The sequence below is a fragment of the Solanum lycopersicum genome, chromosome 1 (genome assembly GCF_036512215.1).
Source record: "Solanum lycopersicum chromosome 1, SLM_r2.1".
Taxonomy (NCBI): domain Eukaryota; kingdom Viridiplantae; phylum Streptophyta; class Magnoliopsida; order Solanales; family Solanaceae; genus Solanum; species Solanum lycopersicum.
Genome location: NC_090800.1, coordinates 87565888 through 87589573, shown reverse-complemented (window position 1 = coordinate 87589573; position 23686 = coordinate 87565888). Strand labels below are relative to the sequence as shown.

Sequence of the window (23686 nt, the reverse complement as noted above, 5' to 3'; positions counted from 1 at the left end):
TTAAATGCTAAAATAAGTTTTTTTGTCAAGTTCAAATGAGTTTTTATGTATTTTATCTAGTAGTAACAGAGAGTATCTAAATTTCGATCTCCTTTCTTTGATACTAATTTTGTGGACATGAATATAATTGGTAACATTGTATCTTACGTTCAAGATAACACTTGCAAATTTACCTATCATCTTGATAATTAGTTTGTGTCTATCTCGATAAATCAACATATTTTATTTTATACATATCCTGCACAATTATTTATATTTATATGTGTGAGCTCGGTTAATCCTTTTTTTCTTATTCATTACTAGCTTCTAGGTGGTAAGTCCCAAAATAAATATAGTGAATTTTTTAAATAATATTAAATATTACAAAAAAAGATACTATATTTTTTTTATCAAACATATTTTAGAACAGTGAATTAAACAATTCAAATCTTCATAATAATAAACAATTTTTTTATCTCAACATCCAATGTTATGTATTGCAAACAAATGTGCAACTCTAAATTGATATCATTTTTGTGCATGTGTGTATATTTAACAACTCTTATTATAATTTACCTTCAAACCACTAATTTATTGAGATATATTGACAATCTAATTATAGAATGAAATATCACAAATAACACGTTTATTTTCATTCCATGACAATCCAAATAGAGAGAAAATTAAAAAAATCAAACTTCTTTTATAATTTGTAACACTAATCGTTCACAAAAATAAAATTATTTGCGAATCTTGGCAATTGTGTAGATATGGTATGAAACCAACCATATGTTCTAGTTTAATACAATTATTTTTGCAATAAGTTAGTAGATCAGTCTTGTAAAATTCTATCCTATCTATTAAAACCTTTTATTTTATCATTATATATTGATTTATCGTCAATCTATTTATTTACGAGATTTTGTTTTATTCCATATTTGAATTGTCCTTTTTCAGCAAAGTGTTCACTTCTTTTTCGCCAGGTTTCATTCGAGTTGTTGGGAATTGGATGATGAAAAAACCAGCAAGCTACGGCTTCAAAGCTTACATTATTTAGAAAAGGGATAATACCCAATTACCCCTAGCCTATACCCAAAATCCCTACGACACATCTTATCTTTGCCCTTGCGTGCCTACGTGACAAAAATAATCTGCAAGATCGATTTGTTTGTTGAACACGCGTCGGGACCCACTTTTTCAGTTTTCGATAAACTGACTTTAATGAAATATACTTCTCCTCTCTCACGTCCCACCCCACTCCCTATGCCCCATAATTAATAAATCTATATGAATAAAGATAATGAGTTTTGTTTCAAATTGTTAATATTGATCTTTTATTATTTTATCATTTGGTTTAATATAATTATCAAGTTTAGAATTAATAATCGACATAAAATAAGAATTAATAATCGACATAAAAAGATGTAAAGAATATATTAAATTTTACTTTACCTTTTCAAATCAAGGAGCTTGAATGATAATGGATGGAGCTTCTACAAAAATGAAAAACCATAAACATGGGGTTATTTTTTGAAAAGAGGTAGAAGATGCTTTGAGAGAAACAATAAAATTTATTTTTGAATTTTTTTTCAAATTGCTTTGACACGTGGCTCATTTTTATTGGCCATTGTTAGCCAAAAGCTGCACTCACGCGCCCTAGATGGGTGAAATCACGATTTTTGCCACGTAGGCACGCAAGGGTAATATATTACTTAAAAAAAAAGTTGAAGGGGGTAATAGGATCTCATCAAAAATAAGGTATGTCGTAGGAATTTTGGATATAAGCTAGGGGGTAATTGAGTATTATCCCTTTAGAAAAGGAGAAAGGGCTTTTTTTATAGATGTTGAGCTTAAGGAAGGAGGCGAAGCTTGAAGAGCGAAACGAGCCGCGCTAGCCTAGCAACATTTTTCAGCAGCAAGCTGTACAGAATTATTTTATGGTACTACACACATTCTCTTAGCTTTGTGCTAGTGCACATTTTCTGAGACTCAGTGTGTCAAATTTAAATTCTCAAAATCTAATAGAATACCTAAGTAACAACTTCCAAGTTTTACATTAAATCATAAAAAAAAAATATTCTCCCCGAAAAGAAAAAGAAAATTTCGAATATGTATTTCAGCTCATATAATTTTATGATTTCAATATATTTTCTTAATCTTATTTATTTGTTGGATTCATATTTACCTGACACATATAATAATTTATTTAGCAATAATAGAGTTATTTCATTGTAAATTAGAATTACTAAAATTTTGAATGTAATTTACTAGTAATAATATTATTTACAAATTATTACAAACTACAACAGTTTGCATATGAGACTCCAAACAATCCTAATTATAGCTAAATAGAAGTCTTCAATATCCATTGCTAGCAGAATATGTCCTACATATTGACTCATCTACCTTCCTTTATTTACACTTGAAGACATGAAACCCAACTCGAAACAAATTTGTATGGAGATGATCAGTAAAAGTTTTGCCAGTATCATGGGCTTTGAAACTCAAGAAAATATGGTACGAAAATTTAGCTTGCTCCATAGCAGATTCAACTAAGCTTCATGAGATCACCAAATAATTGATTATTATTTACCATCTTTGATGAAATATGCTCGTGAAAAGCATATGAACAGTTCAAACTGAATTTTTTACTCATCATTTACATAAATTATACACAAATATATAGTGATTATTTCCTTTATTTCAAAATAATTGTTACGCTTTTTAAGAAAAAATAGTAAAACATAAATTTATATTTCTTTAATTATTTATTATAGTTAAATTATTTTTCAAAATAACTTAACATTAATTATAATAACTAGTAATTTCAATATTAGCTAAATTTTTAATTGACTTCTAATACAAAATTCAATACGTGACTCTTTAAATGTCTAAACTCTTTTTATTGTTAAAACCAATTTTTTTAACACAACACTTGGAGTTCTCTTTTCTACTTAAGTTTTGACGGTTATTTTACTTAGCATAAAAGGAATTCCAAAAATCAGACAAAATTATATATCCAAAAATTGTGGATCAAAACTCTAGCAAATAGGCAGAAGCACAAGGTTACTAAACAAACTAGATATATTCCAAAGTCCAAACTAAAAACAATAATATGCAAAGTACTAGTAATTGTAATTAAAGAGTATATGTTCTCTTTTATTTCGTCACTTTTGTTTGATACTTCTATGGACATGAATACAATTGGTAATATTGTATCTTAGGTTCATGATAACAAAGGAATTGGTCAATTTACATATCATCTTGATAATTAGTTCGGGTTTATATTGATAAGAGCAAGGGAAGTAAGACATTTGTTTTAGGACTCAAAATTTTGAGGTCCGAACTTTTTAAAAATATTTTATTTAAATTCACTTGAAAAAACATTACCAAAGAAAAACTATCTACTCATTACAAAAAATATTTTAATACAAATATTGTTGTGAATGCGAACAAATATAATTAATACAATAATAGTTGAGAACGTAGACAATAGGCTTAAATATACCATCTTAATGAATTTTGTTAACCTCTTAACCATTAAATTAAATTTTTAACTTGTATCAAAAGGTGTTAATAATATGTTAATATTTTATATATAATTTTTTAATTAAAATTTAATTTTTATATTATAATGTAATTTTTCAACAAAAAAATATCATATAATTTCCCAATAAAATGGTATTGGTGGACAACATTTAATACATCCTAAATAGAGATGTAGACTTAATAATAATTGTGATTACTTCGATATAGTTTTCATGAATGATTTCATTATTTAAAATAAACAATCATTATAATTTTATATTATATACACATATCAAAATTTATGAAATATAAATATATACTTTCAATTTAAAGTTCACTTCTTCACGTAATTTATGGGTCTCCAATTCCAATAACATTTTTAAAAAAATTCCTTTTTATTCTTCAATTTTCACTTGTCTCCCCTTTTTCTATCACAATTTATATATTATTATTAAATATAAAAAGATAATTTTAAAAAATTAAATTATTTCTTTAAAAATAACATTTATATGGGTATTACCCTATAATAATGTATTTTACATAAATATTCTCAAAATATTGAAAATGGTATAAAATCATTCTCCATCCACCTATTGGCTCCAAAATATCATTCCCACCCACCTATTGGGTCCAAAATATCCTCGTCATCTACTTTTGATTCAAAATTGACCACTTATTTAACAGTTTTATATTTAAACTATTTAAATATTTTTTAAAATACGTGGCGCTCAAGTATTTGTTATAATTTAACTTATTAGTATAATTTATAAATCAATTCACTACCCACCCATTACTAATTAAATCCCTCTAAAATAATAAACTTGTCATATTATTAATGCAAGCTACTGCCAATTGAATGTTTTTAAAAATTATAGAAGTAAATTATCATACATTCAAGTGGCTAAATAAAAATCACCGATAAACTTAAAAGTCTGATTATGTTCATCTTAATTATTCTTACGTCTCAATTATGTGATATTACTAACTTTTTTTCAAAATAATATATTAAAGGTTTTAAAACAAATCATAAATATTTATAAAATTATATTTAAAAAAAGTGCATGAATTAAATCGGGATGTATTACTTCTTTTTCTTTACCTTTAATCATGAATTTCTAATTCAATTTTGTAAGAAAGTGTCCTCCTAAATAAGCAGCTCAATCTAAATTTAATTGGAGTTTCGATTCGGAACCGAATAATTTTGGATGTCATTTTCAGGAATCTATAATTGCTTCGTGTTTTAGTAGTGTTTATGACGCTTTTGATATTATAATTGGATTATTAATTGGGTGAGGTTTAGTTAGTAATGAGTGGGTAGTGACTTAGTTTATAAATTATATTAATAAATTAAAATTATAACCAATAGTTGAACGCCAAGTATTTTAAAAAATATTTAAAGAGTTTAATTTTAAAACAATTAAAAAAGTGATCAATTTTGAACCCAAAAGTGGATGATTCCAGTTTGATCATCTCGTGGGAGGCCAAACCAAGCAGGATACAGAGCCCAGTTCAGATCTTTTGTCTGATTTCTAACCCAAATTGCTGGTCCGTCGTACAAGCCAACATTGGTGTAGGGTTCAGGACATTTGTATACAAAGCAAATGCTCAATCCGTTGATTGTTGTGTGGCTATTGAAGTTGTTTGGTAATGTGCAATAGACTTCTGCTGCATCTGTAAACCTGTAGCTGAACCAATTGGGCACACACTTTCGCCTGGCAAAAATGTTGAGAAAACACCACGGTGGTACAATATCTGAAACATAATAGTATAGTTATGTGAGAGTAATGGAGCCTGTCTAATAGATTAAAACTTGGGGCTTATGTGGGGTGGGTGTGTTTTGCGTGCACATGTGTCATTTTAGCACACATATGTATGTTTTTGTTATGAAGAAGGGCAAGTGTGGTCCAATAGTTAGATGAGAAATACATTTTCGAATCGAAATATAGTCTAAAGGTATACTTAAGTTATTACAACTAAGTTTAAGAGTGGTTTTGACTCTTTTCCATAGTCATCTATGTGATGGTAGGGTGTGTTAGGTGTGCACATGTGGCATTTAACATACACATGGATACATCCGTTAACTAAAAGGGTTGGTGTGACCTAATAGGGTTATTTTTAGTTGAAATATTGTTTAAGAGTATATTTTAAGCTATTTCGAATAGTTTAAGGATAGTTTTGTCAAAGAGTGACAAGTACATATAAAATAAGCAAGTATCTTCAAAGATTGTTCAAATTGACTCTTGATAAACGAAAATACTCACAAATTGAGACGAAGTGAATATTAGTATTAGTAACATGGATAGTACTTCCTCTGTCTTAATTTGTTGGTCTGATTTTGACCTGATATGGAATTTTTAAAGAAATAAACACTTCTAAACTTAAACTAAGTAAATATGTCAAAATATTTTGTGATTTTAAATATGTGAAGCAAAAAATTAAAATTAAAGAGTTGTTGAAAAAGAAAAGAGACAAACATATTTTAACAAACAAATTGAAACGAGAAGTGCATGAAGTACTTAATGAATGTAGAAAGGGGGTAGAAGAGACAAACCTGTGGAGGCAACTTCTTAGGTGATAATGAAAATAAACTTGTTATGTCATCTTGTACATAACCTGGATATTTTCATTTCTAAGTCTTTCAGCATCATACGCACGACCAAATACAAGAGAAACCACACTACTTTTCATTATAGTTTCCAAATTTGAAATTCCCATTTTGTTAGCTAGCACTTGAGGATCAACACTGTCCAATGGCTCTAACTTAAACACACCTTCAACTTCAACAAGATTTATACAATTAAGATGACCTTCTACTGGATGCCCTTTAGCACAAGAACCTACTTTCTCCAATACATCCATCAGCATTTACATCCGTTACATTTGATGGTACCCCTTCGAGGTACTTGATCTTTGTACAACACGCGATGTTAAGAGTTTTCAGCCTCGTAAGATTCTTGATACTATCTGGTAATTCGTCAATCGGATTTCCTCCCAAATCTAGCCATTGTAGTGAGGTCATAATGCCTAAATCAAGCATCTGGAGATAAATTGCATTTTGCAATGTTTAACACATGTAAGGACTTGGGAAAATGAATTTTAGGAGATAATAATGGGCCTCTTCCTTTCCAGGCCCAAGCCCACAAAGATGAATACCATGTTTGGGCCTCCAAATTAATCATTGAGATCCCATCAGCATAAAGTTCCTTTAGTGATGTTAATTTATCAAGCTCTGTTGGTAAATATTCAATGTTTGAGCAGCCTGAGATGTTAAGTGTCTCAAGACATTTTAACTCACAAATGCTATCTGGAAGAATCTTTAACTTGTGGCAATCTTTAAGGTTCAAGATCATGAGTTTTTGTAGACATCCAACGGTGTTATGAACATTGATTAACTTTGTACATTGTTCGAGTATCAACTTTTCAAGATTGGTAAGGCCTGAGAAATCCGGTGTTGTGATGAGTTCAGTGGAGTGGCTCAAATCCAGTATCTCTAGGTACCGGAGAAACTAATGCATCAAAACAAAGAAAATTAAGTCATTTGTTTGATAAAAGTCGTAGTATAAGTAATATACACTGGATAAGAAGCCCATTTCAAAAGATTAGGCCAATTCAAGAGGCTTATAAACTGATGCAATGGTTCAACTCGTGTTAACTTTTGACACCCAACTGAGGATGAAAGAAAATTAATTACCTTATATCCGTTCCAAAGTTGTTTCAAGCAGCTGTATCGCATATCGATAGAAACGACATTTCCCATTGGAAACTCATTTGGTATACACTCCTCTGGGAATCCACTCCAACATAGCCATCTCAATCCCTTTGGAAAGTTCTTGTAACTTCCATTCACTTTAACTTTGTTGAATTGGAGAAATTTAAGCTTGTGCATTTTCTCAAAGGCATCAGTTCTCACATGATCTTGTAAACTAAAATTCCCCACTTTTGAACTCCAAGCTGTGAAAAAACCAATTGGACTTTGTTTCAATGGTATTAAGGACCCAGAACACTTGTATTTCTTAATCATACGCATGTCAAGTACCATCCCCTGCACTCTCTCTGTTCCCTAATATAAATCACAAGAAAAATAAAATACAGTAATGAGCTACTTTTATAACGACGATGACCAAAATATTAAAAATTAGGAACATGATTAATTACTTACTGTTTTTCCTGTTAGAACATTGTAAGAATCTGTGTGATGCCAAAGCCTAGTACGTTTTCCAGGATCCACAGTTGCTTCTCTACGAACAATATCTCTTCCCATATTGATGTATTGTTATCTCATTCACAAATTCAATTGTCACTAAACTTCTATCAATTAGATTTTGTATCCCAACCAATGTGTAAAAATCACATTTATCTAATATCCTAACTACAAAATCTTTTTTCATCCCCACAAAGAAACAACAAAGATGAAGGAACAAATTCTGATCATGATCATCTTCCAATAACTCATAACTCAATCTCAATTTCTCAACAATTTCATTTGTCGGAATTTCTCTCAACTTTCCTATAGCACTTCTCCATACATCTTTTGATTTTCCAGCTATGGAAGTGTTGTAAGATTGTTATACTTACAATAACCTGTATTTATAAGGTTAATAAACAGAAACAGAAATAAGATGAAGCAAAAAAAATATAAAATACAAGAAATAATCCGAGTCCTTAAGAAATTTAATTCCCTCACTGTACCCAAGGTTATGGATTAATTTCTCCCAAGATAAAACGGATTAAACCTGTTAAAGAAATAGCAGTACCTCAAATTTCTTTAACTTCAGCGAACTTAAGAACATCAACAAGTCACACAGACTCAGTCGATCGACACTTTGATTTTTATTTGAGAGAAAAATAAATGCAGAGAAAGAAAAATTTTCAGTGTTTGAAAAATAAAAAATTGACTTCCTTTTATAGCCATTTTCAGCAAAGAACATGTCTGTTCAGTGAAATCTGTTCAGACCCAACTTTTCGGAAAAGTAACAACTTTTCGAAATGTTACCGTTACCCACAAATTTATAAGAGATAATATTAACAAAAACTGATTAAATAAATTTTGTGCAAAAAATTTATCAATCAAATCCAAAGCCGAGCGACGGCGCGAGTGACATCTTCTTATCTCTTTTAAGAAGTAATGGAAGTGTTTCCTTCTATAAGGACAATTTCCATTTCTTTTGCCGATATGGGAGAAATGACTTTTCATTTGCATTTTGCAAATGACTTTTCATTTTTCCTCCAAAGTAGTTCCCTCACTTTTCATATTGTCTCTTTTCTTTTCCCATTCACACTTACTAAAACCCAACAGGAAGAACCGATAACTTGAAGAGCTAATGGAAGTCCTCTACACCATTCAATTACTTCCTCTAAGTACTCTTTGTAATAATCTTTGCTTATTTGATTGTTTACATTACCAAATGCATGAAAATTGTAGAGCTCATTTGCTTCAATTGTGTACAAAATTCCAACTTCATGTACCTCATGGCCTAATTGAGGTCTTAATAAACTTTTGTGCCTAGTTGTTACAATTATTTTACTTCCAAATCCAAACCAATCTTTCATGTCAAATATTGCTTCAACCAAATCAGGCTCATCAACATCATCAAGAACAAGAAGAACTTTTCGATAACATAAAGCATTTCTTATCTTGATGATTCCTTCATCAACACTTGATATTTTTGCCTTTTCATTCTTTAAAAGGATAGAAAGTAGTTGCTTTTGTAAAGCTATGAGACCATTAGGGAGTTTTGATGTTTCTCTAATATTTGGTAAGAAACAACTAATTTCAAAATATCCAAAGTTTAAATTGTAAACAAATTTGGCAAGTGTTGTTTTTCCAATTCCACCAATACCACAAACTAGAAGTATTCCAATATTTGAATTGTTCGATCCATCATCTTGAACCCAAGAATTAATAGGCCTAGCTCTACGATGTATTCCGATTGAACAAGAAGCAATATATAAAGCAGGACGACTTAGTCTCGTGCTGATAACGTTAATAACCTTCTTGATGAAAGTGGATTCATGCCTGAAAAATAAAGAACACTCCTTAAGATTTTCGAGATTTTATAATCTTGAAAATAAGACAGGTTACCTGCTATTAACCCGCAAAAATTTGTTACATCGACGATACATGAATAAATATAACTTACTGATTTTCAAGGACCATTCCAGCCAAATCAGCAGCTTGGCTCAGTGCATCTTTCCATTTTTTTAACTTGTCCTCCCAATACTCTTTTTCATCTACTCTTTCACACTTGAATTTTTCTTCATGTCTGTTTAATGCTTCACCAAAACTTCCTTTGTGCTTCCTCAGATTTGAAGGATCAACATGGTAGAAAATAGGCAATATCATACATGCAAACTTCATTTTGTATTCAAGAATGGAAACAAGTTGATCCAAGCACCAACTAGGAGATGCATAATTTTGTGAGAATACAATTATACACATCTTTGAATCTTGTATTGCTTTAAACAACTCTGAATTGATTTCTGCTTCTCTTCTTGATTCATTATTATCATCACCACCTTCGAACGTGCGAAATCCGGCTTGATTTAAAGCCCTAGAGAGTTGATTTGTGAAATTTTTACCAGTGTAGGTCCAAATCAAAATTACTTTTTATATGCTCTAAACTTTAATTCTGAAACAAATCTGATTTTCAATATAAACACTGATATATATAGTTATGGGTGAATACAAATTCACGTAACAAAGTAATAACATATTAATTTACAGATATGTTAACATAGAAGAAAGTAACTAGAAGTGGATGAGATACTATAACAGAGAATGGAAATGAGAGATCACTGACAACAAAAGCTTCGACATAATTTGCATAACTGTTCTTCTAAATCTTAGTCCTTTTTAATCAATGGTCATCAGACCTAAATCTCAAATAAAAGCCTCTAATAGCCCATAGACCTTTACGGAATCAGCTTGGTTCACGAGATATTCCCTCATACAGTGGAGATTAGAGAATATTGCAAGTACAATATCACTACTAGAGTAAGAAATTAACGAGTAACGAGGGATAAAGAATGAAATATCACAAACAACAAACTTATTTTTATTCCATATAACAAACCACATACCACATAACATATATCCTAAAATTACTCTAAAATCTTCACTAGGCCCAACCTCCTTGCTCAAGGGAGTAAAACCACGACCTGTTGCACAGGATTTACAACCGTCTTCACTAATCTTCTCAAGTAAAAGTGAAACCCGATTACAATCAATGTGAGAAAAAGTTATTAATCTCACAATCAAGTAATCTACCTATTACTTGAAGAGCCTAAGCGGATACCACACCGCCCACTAAACCACCTAACTCTAGATGACTTAGAATTTGACTAAGCAACAAAACAATGTTGCCCACTAAATCAGTTAATCTTAATTGATTTAGACTTTTACAAACCAAAAAACAAATATCTAAATCCTTTATAGATTAGGAACAGATTTACAATGTAAGTACATAAACACAAAGCTCTAAATACAACAAAGATTCTTCTTTACTCTATCAGGTCCTTCTGTTGAGTTGAGCAATGTTCTTCCTTGAAGATGACCTTCTGTTCAAGCTTGTGAATTTTCAGAGAAAATCCAAATTTAATTTGCCAAGTCTTAAATTTGTGTTTGTTGGAAAGAGATAATATCATTTCCCACAAATTCGTTGAAGTCATCCCATTGGCTGAAGGCCTGTTGTTGGAAAAGCTGTGCACCTACCGCATCAGAGATGACAGCTTTTCTGACAGCTGTCTTGTCGTCTTTTTCACGTCGCTGTCTTGCAGTTACCAGGTCCCTCACAAATGCGGGAACCAGGTCCCTTGCAAACTTCTGTATGAGTTCTTGAAAAGGCTTGCTGGCTGACTTTCTTCTTAGGATAAATGAATATAATATGGTGTTTGTCATGCAAAAAGTATCAAACATAAAGAGTTATTATCCGTTGGACAAACACCCTCCTCCATTCTGATTGGTGTAGTACACTGACGCCTTACCAACCTCTGACGTGACAGCTTTACAGCTGTAACCAATTATGTATCTGATGGAGGAAACTCTGCCTGGTACCAGGTCCCTGCATTTGTGAGATACTGAAACATACAATCTCGTCCGCTCTTCTTATTGGTGTAGGATACTGCACTTTTCACCTACCACCTGACATGACAGCTTTTATGACTGTACCCATTTGTATATGGACGAGAGCACTCTGCCAGGAACCAGTTCCCCGCATTTGTGAGTATCATCAAAACACCTAGAATATAACAATATAAATTTTATTTCTTTGCATGATGCAGAACAAAATATATTAAAGACAATACAAGTAGATTTTCTTCACATGCTAATGTTTTAGAATTCAATTACTTGTCAGTCAATTCTGTTATTTGTTACTCTTTCAGTGGGCCACTAGGCGGCTTCCTAATAAAAATTAAAAAAAATAAAGGAAAAAAAAATAAAAAGACACTACCGTTCATTAATAACTGACGATTCAAAATATAATGAAGTAAATGCATCAAGAGTTAAAGTACACCAGAGGCAATATCGGTGAGTAATGACCCATATATTTATTATTTTAATTTGATATTTTAAAAAATTAATCTAATTTTGATAGATATTGTTATTTAATTTGTATTTAAATCAACACTAACGACAACAAAACTTTTTTAAAAAAAAACAAAATTTGAAAGTTTAAATCATGTAGTGAAAACATAAATTAATAACATTAATGATGGTAAAACATATAAGAATTTGTAACAATTGTATGAAACAGAAAGAAAAGAAAATTGAGCTAAATGAATGAAGAGTGTCCTCGTAAGAAAATTATTCATTTTTAATATACAAGATTCGAATTAAGATAGATCTTTTTAGTATACGAGATTCGAAAAATATTTGGAGAAAAACTATTTTACATGTTAATTTTTAAGAAAATTTCTAGATAAACTGTTATATGTGATATTACCTGAGGATTCAAATTATTAGTGGTCTAGCTGCTAGTTTAAACTTCATTAATCAGTAGATTTTGACAAATAAAGTAGCTCTCCCTCGTTTTTTTTCTCTCAAAACAATGGTACAGGGATGAAGTATCACAAACAATAAATTATTTTTATTCCATATAACAAACCACACAATACATATATCCTCATCCAATACATCACACACTAAAATGGAGAGGAAATTAAAGTACCAGTCTACATGATCCATACTTATTCAGTAATTTTGCGACACAAACAGTCAACAAAACCATATAGTACTATATTTTTTAAAATACTTAACGTTTCATTTAGTTGTTATCCCACCAGAATTGTGACTGGAGGTAATCGACAACTTTTTTATCAATTTGGAATGCTTTTGCAAGAACATCATCATTGATTGGTGGATCTGATCCAAATACTGCATTTGCAATAGTAATGACTCCTGGATTTTGGCTACTGAGTCCAGCAAATGCAACTGCATTAGTCTTTCCCACGTTAAATTGGAAATGAATTAGCCCTACTGGGAAAACAAACACATCTCCAGGATGCAAGATTTTTGTAAAGAGTTTGTTCTTCATATTTGGACCAGGGTTCGAAAGGACAAATCCAACGTAGAGCGTACCCTCGAAGAGAGTAAGAACTTCAGTTGCTCGGGGGTGAGTATGAGGTGGGTTCAGACCGTATGGTGCAAAATCAATACGAGCTAAAGAAATGCCCAAAGTGTTGAGTCCTGCCAAGTTGTTGACGTTAACCGCAGTTACAGCAGATCCAAGTTGATTTGAAGTGTTTCCAGCTAGGTTTAGCCCGGGCCTAAAGAAGTCATCAGCATTGACATCCAATGGATTCTTGCAAAATTTTCCATTCACGAAAACTGCAAAAAAAAAAAGGAACAAGTTTAATTTTAACTAGACAAAAATTAACAAAAAGACTTGATAAAAATAGTAAAGATGATTTTTTTAAAAAATTTGGTAAGTTACCAGCATTTTTGGAGTCATTAACAGCTACACAAAAATCCTGAAGAGGGCTGGGATCAGATGCATGGCTCAATGAAAATAAAACAGCCATTATGGAAATGGTTAAAACAAATGACTTGAAAGTCATTGCTACTAGAAATTTAATTATCACTACTAAATATCTTATGAAATTATATATGATCAAATGATATTTCCTTTTGTTTGATTTATGACAAACCTAATAAGAAAAAGTTTCGTATTTATAGATGATTATTAAGTTTGAATTGGTCGTCAATTTCATTTTCGAAATTAAATAAACATATTAAGCTTTTGAATTACCAAGTCATCAATATAATGGTAAATTTTTCAAAAAAATCTATTGAAGCTTCCTTCAACAACTACAAAGACCAAATCTCATTTACGTACCCATGTTGAAATTAATATTTGACGTAACATACTGAGTAGCCAAAAGGGAAAAAAATCGTAATGTGTACAATAAAATGTTAATTTTTTAATTACTCTAATATCTCCACTGATACATGTATTAAACTATTGTACAGCTGAGAATAGCTATACAGTTATATCTCTCCACAATATTTTATAGTAATAACAACAATGCTTTATTAAAAATTCATTGTTGTATTATGTTAGATTATATTTTCTTTAGTTATAATATAATATTTTCCTATAATAATCAAAAAATATTTGAATAAATAAATCTATTATAAAGTTGATTTGATTAATTGTATAGATATATATAAATCTTGGCCTCAATAATTTCTTTGCATTATCTAGAATATAATTTGACAGTAATATAAAATTTGACTGTGACGTACCAGCTTGCCAAGGAAAAAGAAAGAAGAAAAAATCGCAACCTATACTCGATGTGCACAAAGAAGTATCAGGGATTATTTAGAATTTAAAGTTGATAAATTTTTTAATAATATCAAGTTAGTAATAAATAATAATATATAATTAAAATTTATAATCAAATATTTACAGGTATTTGATGTATTTTTTAAATATAAATACAGATGAATTATATATGAGGAACTCATACACTATTATCTAAATCCTAATCTGAGAAGCATAATATTGGACCGACAAAGAAATAATATGTTGATTTAGTCCAAATCGTATGGATTTCGACATGATTAAAATTACATGAAAACTTAAAATTTCGTATTTTTGAACCACAACACCTCATATTTTACAAGCTTGTCATTGTAATTTTAAATTAAAAAGCAGTAATAATTGAGAATAATAACAATATATTTTATATTTTATATTTTATAAAGAGAGAAACATCACTCTGTAGCAAGAACAGTCATCTATGTTATATTTTTTATGATAACATTTTGTTATAGGCTTATAGAAAGTAATAAATATCTCAAAAATTGAACAAAATAATTTTGTAATTATTAAGGGCCCGTTTGGATGGGCTTAATAAAAGCAGCTTTAAAAAAGTACTTTTGAAAGTGTTGAAACTTATTTTTAAAATAAGCAGTTATGTGTTTGGATAAAAGTGCTGAAGTTGTTATGCCAAACGTGAAAAAGGAAAAATAGAAAAAAGAGATGTTAGGGTTATATGGATAATTTGAAGATTGTATAAAAATATTAAGGGAAAAAACATAAAAATGTGGTCAACTTAAAACAGCTTATAAGCTTAAAAAAAAAAGCACCCATACCCCAGCTTTTAACTTTTGGCTTAGAGCCTGTTTGGCTCAGCTTAAAAGCTAGTCAAACTGACTTAAAAGCTGGTTTTTGACTTATTTAGCTGTTTGGCAATACTCAAAACAACTTATTTTAAGTTAAAAAAAACTTATTTTAAGCCAAAAGTTAAAAGCTGGGGTAGGGGTGCTTTTTTATTTTTAGCTTATAAGTTGTTTAAGTTGACCACATTTTTATCTTTTTGTGCTTAATATTTTTATACAATCTCCAAATTACCCATATAACCCTAACATTTCTTTCTTCCATTTATCCCTTTTCACGTTTGACATAACAACTTCAGCACTTTTATCCAAACGCATAACTGCTTATTTTAAAAATAAGTTTCAGCACTTTTAAAAGTACTTTTTTAAAGCTGCTTTTATTAAGCCCATCCAAACGGGCCCTTAAAATAAGTTTTTTTTAACTTAAAATAAGCTATTTTGAGTATTGCCAAACAGTTAAATAAGTCAAAAACCAGTTTTTAAGTCAGTTTGACCAGCTTTTAAGCTGAGCCAAACAGACTCTAAATATATAGATGATATAGATATATGTATCTTAGCTTTATATGCATAACGTAATAATTTATTTTGAAATATTAATTCATGAATCATAAATAACTTATTTCCTAAGTATAATTGTAAAACAAAATATATTAAAGCAATACAAGTAGATCTTCTTCACCTGCTAATGTTTTAGTATTCAATTACTCGGTCAATACTGTATTTGTTACTTTGACTTTGGTGGGCCACGAGGCGTCTTCTAATATACACAGATCACACGTTAGTGGCAGATTATGAATTTTTTACTAAATAAAATAAAATATATAATTTGATAAAATGCACGAAAAAAGTTAAAAGGAAATGTAATATTATGATATATATATACGCAAAAGAAATTTAAGCTAAAACTATATATGTCGTCATTTTTAAATAAATATATTAGGTGTGACGAAAGATTTGGTATGAAAATAGTTTGTACCAATTAGTGATAAAGCATATTTATCGATTCAACTTATTTTAATTCATTCAATTTATTATAGAGATAGTTTCACTCTATACCACTTACCTTTCATGTGGTTTGAGGTATTACATATAACTTTTTTATTTTGATTTTTCAATAATCATTTTTAAAATTTATTTAAATAAATATAAATTAATTATAATTTGACATATTTATCCTTTTATATGATAATTTTTTTTCCTCAAACGAATTGGGTATGGAACCCTTATATTTATTTTTAATAGATATAAAGAATGGTAAAAAAATCAAAATGAGGGGAGGTATACGTATTATCTTAAAACACAGAGAATGTAAGTGTTATAAAACGAAATATGGAGAGAGGTCTCTGAAATTATCATTTTATTTATATATTCAAAATTGAGATTAATTTGTATCGATAACAAGTGACATAAAAATTATATTTAGTTTATTTTTTGAAATACTTATTTTAAAAGTATAACCTGGGTTACCCATTTAAGATATTTTAAAAAAAAAACTAATTTTGTTTGGTAATTAATTAAACAAAAAATAAGAATACAAACACAAAAATTAAAACTTGGTTAGGATTGAGGGGATTAAGCTATGACCTCCTGTTTAGCTGATAACTAGCTCATATCTCAACTCAGTTGACCTTTTGGCTTTCGGACAAATTAATGACTCATACATTTATTAACTCATTATATTTTAATTTTTTGAGATTTAATCGAATCGTCTTATTATATCGACTTAGTTTAATGATTTTCTACAGCTAAAATTAGCAAGTCATCAAATGGTGATTTTTTCAAAACTTCAAAATGGTGAAGGCTTCTACAACAACTACGAAGACTTCAAAATAGTCTTTGAAAATGACATAAGGAGCAGCAGGAAGAATCAAAAAGATTGCCATCATTTTTCATTTATTTTTTATTTTTTTAGCAACACTTTTCCAAGAAAAAAAAATAGTACCTAGAGATGTAGACTTAACAATACTTACGATAATGTAATAATATTGATAGTTACTCTTTCAGCCTTAACTAGAATTTTAGATTCGAGGCTTTTCGAGTATGGAGTTTAGTGTCAGAGCTAAAATATTTAATAAGGGGTTTAATATCAGCATAGGCGAACTCAGGATTTGAAGACTTTAGGTGCACTAATATAAACCTAGCTCGAATAAAATAAAAATTGGATTCAGTGGAATTTGAACCCTGGTCTAGAAGGTGGTATCTATAGCTTCCATCAATTGCACAAGGTCACTTTTATGTTTTTTATGGGTACACTGTTAACTTTATTTTTATTTCTACCATCTTTTTAAAATAGAATATATATATATATATATATACATATGATTTTTTTAAAAATTACCAACTGCACGTGTACCTCACCATATAGTGTGAATCCGTCCCTGAATATCGAAAAAACTAAATAGATGAACTAATCAAAGAAAGTTTGACATTTATTATATATACAGAAAAAAGTAATTCTAAATATATACAATAATAAAATTTTCTATCGAATATAGTTCAGATGAACCCTGGCTCCGCCCTGATGGGCTCTCTTTTGTTGGAAAACGCTTTTATCTCGTAACAAGAGACTTCCTGTGAATTCAGATTATTTGGTCGAGCTTCTAGAAACACCGAATGAAAAAGAAAAGCTTTGGATGTTAATAAGGTGTATCTTTTGATGGTGCCATGCATTAAATTGCTTATTATTTTCATTTTGAAGTTTCTATCATAACTTTAACTTTTTTTTTTCTTCCTCGTCGATTATGATCATGACCGTTTCAATGAATATCTCTTTAATTATATTATATGTAGTAGTTATAAACTGTTTCTAACTTCTCATTAAGTTATAAGATTAATTAGTCCTTATAGTTGTTGACCCAACTTCATAACTCAAATGTTTAAAATTTTACCACCATTTACGACTTGGTAATTGTCCAGAAGCTAATTCAAATTTTGTAATTTTGGTAACTTTTTTAAGACTAATTCAAATAATCTTTTATCTATAAATAGAGATACCTTTCTTATCATATTAATCACAAAAACAAATTAGATTGTTTTAGAGTTTCAAATTAGTAATGGCTCTTAAGTATGCTGTGTTAATCATTGCTATACTGGCTGTGGTTACTTCAATAAGCCATGCATCTGATCCTAGTCCTTTACAAGATTTTTGTGTTGCTGTTAATGACTCCATGACTCCTGGTAAAATTTATTCATTAATTTTAATTAACATTAGCTAGTTGTGTTATGTTGTAAATTCTAATTCTAATTCCTATATTATGCAGTTTTCGTGAATGGAAAAGTATGCAAAGATCCAAAAGTTGTCAGTGCTAATGACTTCTTCAAATCAGGCTTAAACGTTGCTGGAAATACTTCAAATAATGTTGGGTCTGCTGTAACTGCTGTGAACGTCAATAACTTACCAGGGCTCAACACTCTGGGCATTTCATTAGTTCGTATTGACTATGCACCCTACGGTCTCAACCCACCACACACACACCCTAGAGGAACCGAGGTTCTTACGGTCCTTGAGGGCACACTCTACGTTGGATTTGTTCTTTCGAACCCTGGTCCAAACATGAAGAACAAGCTCTTTACCAAGATTCTACATCCCGGAGATGTGTTTGTTTTTCCAATAGGTCTTATTCATTTTCAATTTAATGTGGGTAAGACTAAGGCTGTTGCATTTGCTGGACTCAGTAGTCAAAATCCTGGAGTCATCACTATTGCAAATGCGGTATTTGGATCAGATCCACCTATTAACGATGATGTTCTTGCAAAAGCATTCCAAGTTGATAAGAAAGTTGTCCATTATCTACAGTCACAATTCTGGTGGGACAACAACTAAATTATTATAAGCCATGCAATGGTTCTATGATTATTAAATTTGTGTGGTTTTTATTTTATAATCGTTAATAAACTTCAAGATTATCCAGTCATGTTGACTGATTTTACTTGATCTGTATTGGATGATACGTTATTGTTTTATTATAATTAAAAAAATTACCTTCATATATTCATATTTTATATTTTGATAATCAAACAGTTTAAGTTTAACCAGAAATTTGTGCATGCAAAAATCTTCAAGATTTTTGAAATGAAATTTATATATTTGTAAACTTTGTAAAAAGTATTATGAATCACAATAATTGATAATTCAAAATATTTATAAGATCTATGAAAAATTTAATGTAAAAAATAGACATGATTGATTCTTAATTTTTGAAATTCGAAATGTGATATATAAAATGGGACAGAGATAGTAATAAGGAACAATGAATCTTTTTGAGTGACTAACTTCTTGAATTATAACTAACTTTAACAGTTGTAATTAACTGAACTACTAATATGATTAATTAGTTTCTTTCAACATACTGTTTGGGATTTTGTAAAAATAATTGTACATATCATATGGAAGTTTACAATCAAGACTAAGCGATCATCAATATCAATGATTAAAAAGGGCAGAAAAACTTGAAACTTCATTAATGACTGTTAAAGTGGACGAATACTGATGATTCAAGTTCGTTTGACGTATTTCCTAGCTTGTTTAGGCCTGATCAAGATTTCAACTAACAAAAACTATCTAATTAAAACGATGGTTAGATATCAAAGAAAATAAAAAGTACGTAGAGAATACACAAAACATAACTTAAATTTTGAAAAACTTGAAATAATTCGTCTAAAACGATTAAACAAATAAAACTTGAATATTTTCTCTATCTTAAATAATCGGTTGTGATTCTCTTTTACATATCCTTAAAAATGTTAATTAGGAGGTTTTTTTTTTTTAAAAAAAAACAATAATTTATAATCATAACATTAGCTTATAATAATTAAGGTATTTGTAGTATTGAAGAATAATAGTTATTAAAGATAAAATAATTAATTTTATCTTAAATTTATAAACAATAAATAATTTGAGATAATTTTTTTTATAAAATTGTGACAGATAATTATACAAAAGAAAACAACAATTAAGCATGTATTGGTTGCTCTAGAGTCATTAATAGCAACACAAAAGTCCCTGGACTATAGTCAAATGCAGTGCTACGTAATTAACAAACAATTTCAGGGCCAAATTAAGTCATAATTAGCTAGACAATTAATCTATAGCTCTCTTTATTTTAAGATATGTATCGCTTCATTAAAAAAATATTCTATAATAATTGTAAATTTAAAAATTTAAGACGAAATAATAGTTTATATACATATAAAAATTATTATCTTCATCTCATATAAGTTATCCATCTAATACTATAAATTAATAATTGCTCCAAATTACTTATTCATTTACTAAATCATGACGAAATTAATTAAAAAGTTTCTCATGTTCGCCTGCAATTGATATTATTTGAAAGCCTAAATAAATTTGCAATTTATGATAATTTCGTATGGTTTTTAATTTGAGTATCTAATTTTTTTTATTTGAAATATCAAATTAATATAATTTAATTAAACTTTGAAAATAATTTTGAAAAGCATAACATAACAAATAAAAAAAAACGAATAGAGTAATAGATAGGAATAACATGATAAAATCATATCTTATATGTTTTTAATGAACGTGAAATGGCTCAAATCAATATTTATTATTTTCGAGACGGATGGAGTTAGTTAAAACATGCTGTTTTAATTTTATTTCTTGGTAGGTGATAGACTAATTTGCATGGATTTCTAGATGAATTACACCTCAAATTAAACTACCCAAAATAAACAATGAATTAATTAAGGTAGCTTCTTAATTACCAAGTCTTTTATGATTAGTTTATAATATAATATAATTAACCCAAATCCTGAACCTTTCTTCAACAACTACACAGACTGATTAATCCTCCCTGGGCCATTGGAAATGGTCAGTGCTCAGTATTTGGAAAAAATTCACTCTTTCCTATAAATGATTTGTCTCAATTCATAACTTTTGATATAAAGTAATAAATATTTATAATTTTTTTTTGATGAAATCTTAAAAAATATTAAATTTGAATTTAGAAATCTTAGATGTTGAACCTATTAAAATTTAAAATTTAAATCTGTCTCCAATCACAATACAACAATATCACCTATATGTATATTGAGTATTGACTCAACTTGTTGCAAGTGTTTCTCTTAATTCTTACTACTAATACAATTCTATAATAGTCTCATTTATTTCAATAAAATATTATTATTTTTCTACTTTTATAGTAATTGATTTTAATACACTTATAATAATATTTAACATTTAAATATTATTTGGTTGTCCTAAGCAAAAATTATCCACTTTTAAAGATGATATCGCTTTAAAAATGATCAAGTTATATATTGGGTGTGCTAATAATTAATCAGCCAACTACACATAAAACGAACCCATAAAATTTTGGACGAATTAAGGGCTTTCAATTTTTGAGTCATATTTGACGTCCTGAGTTATTTATATGTTTGAAACCTTCTATCAAATATCTCAATGCTAATCGTTGTTTTTCCTCATACTGTCCCAATCGATTCGAGATTTTAATACTCGAAAAATATAATTAAGTCTTTATAATGGTTATAAACTGTTTGTACGTTTAAGTCTTAAATTATATAATTGTTGACGGAAAATACGACTGAAATGCTCAAATATTCACCATTTATGACTTGGTAAATTATTATTGTACGTAGGAAATTAAACCTAATCCAAACTTTGTCTAGGAGAAATTTAATTAATTAATTTTGTTGACTAATTCAAACAATTTTTTTCATCTATAAATAGGCATGCCTCTCTTATCATATTTCTCACAACAAAAACAAATTGTTACGATATATTATCTTACTTATATACATAGAGTTTCTAATTAGTGATGGCTCTTAAGTCATTTATATTAATCATTGCCATATTGGCTGTGGTTACTTCAATAAGCCATGCATCTGATCCTAGCCCTCTTCAGGATTTTTGTGTTGCTGTTAATGACTCAATGAATGCTGGTAATTAATTATTATTTGATACTTAAGTTAATCCTGTCTATTTATTTATTGTTATTTTGATTTTCTAATTGTGATTTCTATGTGTAGTTTTCGTGAATGGAAAATTTTGCAAGAATCCAATGGATGTCAATGCTGATGACTTTTTTAGACCAGGGCTAAACCTGGCTGGAAATACTTCAAATCAACTTGGATCTGCTGTAACTGCAGTGAATGTTAACAATTTGGCAGGACTCAACACTTTGGGAATTTCTTTAGCTCGTATTGATTTTGCACCATACGGTCTGAACCCACCTCATACTCACCCCCGAGCAACTGAAGTTCTTACTCTCTTCGAGGGTACGCTCTACGTTGGATTTGTTCTTTCGAACCCTGGTCCAAATATGAAGAACAAACTCTTTACAAAAATCTTGCATCCTGGAGATGTGTTTGTTTTCCCAGTAGGTCTAATTCATTTCCAATTTAACGTGGGAAAGACTGATGCAGTTGCATTTGCTGGACTCAGTAGCCAAAACCCAGGAGTCATTACTATTGCAAATGCAGTATTTGGTTCAGATCCACCAATCAATGACGATGTTCTTGCAAAAGCATTCCAAATTGATAAAAAAGTTGTCGATTATCTACAGTCACAATTCTGGTGGGACAACAATTAAAAAAAAATAGTATAAGCCAAATAATACTTTTAATTTTGGCGATATATATTATGTGTGCTTATGTTTTGAATTTTAGAAAAATCATAAATAAATATCATGATTTAGTCTTGTAGACTGGTTTCATTGATATCTTTGTATTGGATGTATTAAACGAGGATTTGTTTTATAGTAAAATTATGTTTTATTGTGATACTATGATTACAAATCGATGTGATAATATTTCCGTGTGCAACATGTTGTCTTCGTCATAAAATATGTGATTAAAACTATATGAAATCTCGATCAATTGTTGTTTTGATTTTTATCTTCGTCGTCAATAATTTGATTTTAAAAAAATTAATTCACTCCTATAAGAGGAACTCACTTAAGCGAGTTGCCACGTAAACTCCATAATTGATTAGTCAAAGGTGGCAGTGTACATGTTGAATACATTCCATCGCTATTCAATTGGTACAAGCAATTGTTAAAAATGAAATTGGTACAAGCAATTGTTAAAAATGAATAGTAATTGGAGTTGAAAAGAAAAGATTTGGTAGTTGGCAAATTGGTAAGATTTGCAACCATTTTTGACTTTGCTATATATACATATGTTAGTGACATAGGTATGATTTTATCCTTCTATAAATAGAGCATTCTTGCTCATTTGTAGAACACACCAAGTTAGAGAGAAAAACCATTTTGAGAGCAAAGTGAGGTATTCCATAGACTATATAAGAAAATAGTCTGTGAAGAAAAATAGAGTGTGGACGATATTTTAGTAAGACAGAAACCAAAAGAGTGTTGTTCCTTTTGAGTGTGTAGTAGTCACATTGAGTATTGTATTCGTGACTATACAATGTAAAATTCCTTACTATAATAATATCAATTGCTCCTCTTGGCCCGTGATTTTTTCCCTTATTCAGAAGGGTTTTCACGTAAAATTCTTGATATCGTTATTTTCCCATTTCATTTCCATTACATTTACCATATATACCTTTGTGCTTGTCCG

General features: G+C 29.5%; 4 protein-coding genes across 4 annotated transcripts; 2 read left to right on the top strand and 2 right to left on the bottom strand.

The window, feature by feature from the left end:
• Positions 1-4871: 4871 nt before the first annotated feature.
• On the bottom strand, positions 4872-11723 carry LOC101255934 (disease resistance protein RPV1). The gene is given in 15 exon segments (XM_069295197.1): positions 4872-5209; positions 5212-5259; positions 6059-6127; positions 6130-6358; positions 6360-6539; positions 6541-7013; positions 7199-7567; positions 7667-7769; positions 7771-8077; positions 8802-9523; positions 9648-10110; positions 10588-10699; positions 11159-11369; positions 11478-11567; positions 11653-11723. Coding segments are annotated over 15 exon segments (3720 nt in total). The 3' UTR covers positions 4872-4936.
• An 848-nt stretch (positions 11724-12571) lies between these two features.
• On the bottom strand, positions 12572-13736 carry LOC101253729 (germin-like protein subfamily 1 member 14). The gene is made up of 2 exons (XM_004230357.4): positions 13440-13736; positions 12572-13333 (listed from the first exon to the last, which is right to left on the bottom strand). Exons 1-2 carry the CDS (start codon positions 13561-13563, stop codon positions 12771-12773), a joined length of 687 nt encoding a protein of 228 aa, XP_004230405.1. The 5' UTR covers positions 13564-13736; the 3' UTR covers positions 12572-12770.
• Positions 13737-17976: 4240 nt separating this feature from the next.
• On the top strand, positions 17977-19116 carry LOC101253431 (putative germin-like protein 2-1). The gene is made up of 2 exons (XM_004230356.5): positions 17977-18304; positions 18388-19116. The coding sequence occupies exons 1-2, from the start codon at positions 18181-18183 to the stop codon at positions 18948-18950; spliced, it is 687 nt and encodes a 228-aa protein (XP_004230404.1). The 5' UTR covers positions 17977-18180; the 3' UTR covers positions 18951-19116.
• Positions 19117-21745: 2629 nt separating this feature from the next.
• On the top strand, positions 21746-22888 carry LOC101253136 (putative germin-like protein 2-1). The gene is made up of 2 exons (XM_004230355.3): positions 21746-22048; positions 22136-22888. The coding sequence occupies exons 1-2, from the start codon at positions 21925-21927 to the stop codon at positions 22696-22698; spliced, it is 687 nt and encodes a 228-aa protein (XP_004230403.1). The 5' UTR covers positions 21746-21924; the 3' UTR covers positions 22699-22888.
• Positions 22889-23686: the final 798 nt, after the last annotated feature.

Bases quoted from the DNA above. Each gene is read 5' to 3' on its own strand.
- LOC101253431 (XM_004230356.5), top strand. From the start codon at position 18,181: ATGGCTCTTAAGTATGCTGTGTTAATCATTGCTATACTGGCTGTGGTT. The intron at 18,305-18,387 runs GTAAAATTTATT...TATATTATGCAG, and splicing joins TAATGACTCCATGACTCCTG to TTTTCGTGAATGGAAAAGTA.
- LOC101253729 (XM_004230357.4), bottom strand. From the start codon at position 13,563: ATGACTTTCAAGTCATTTGTTTTAACCATTTCCATAATGGCTGTTTTA. The intron at 13,334-13,439 runs GTAACTTACCAA...TTTTTTTTGCAG, and splicing joins TAATGACTCCAAAAATGCTG to TTTTCGTGAATGGAAAATTT.
- LOC101253136 (XM_004230355.3), top strand. From the start codon at position 21,925: ATGGCTCTTAAGTCATTTATATTAATCATTGCCATATTGGCTGTGGTT. The intron at 22,049-22,135 runs GTAATTAATTAT...TTCTATGTGTAG, and splicing joins TAATGACTCAATGAATGCTG to TTTTCGTGAATGGAAAATTT.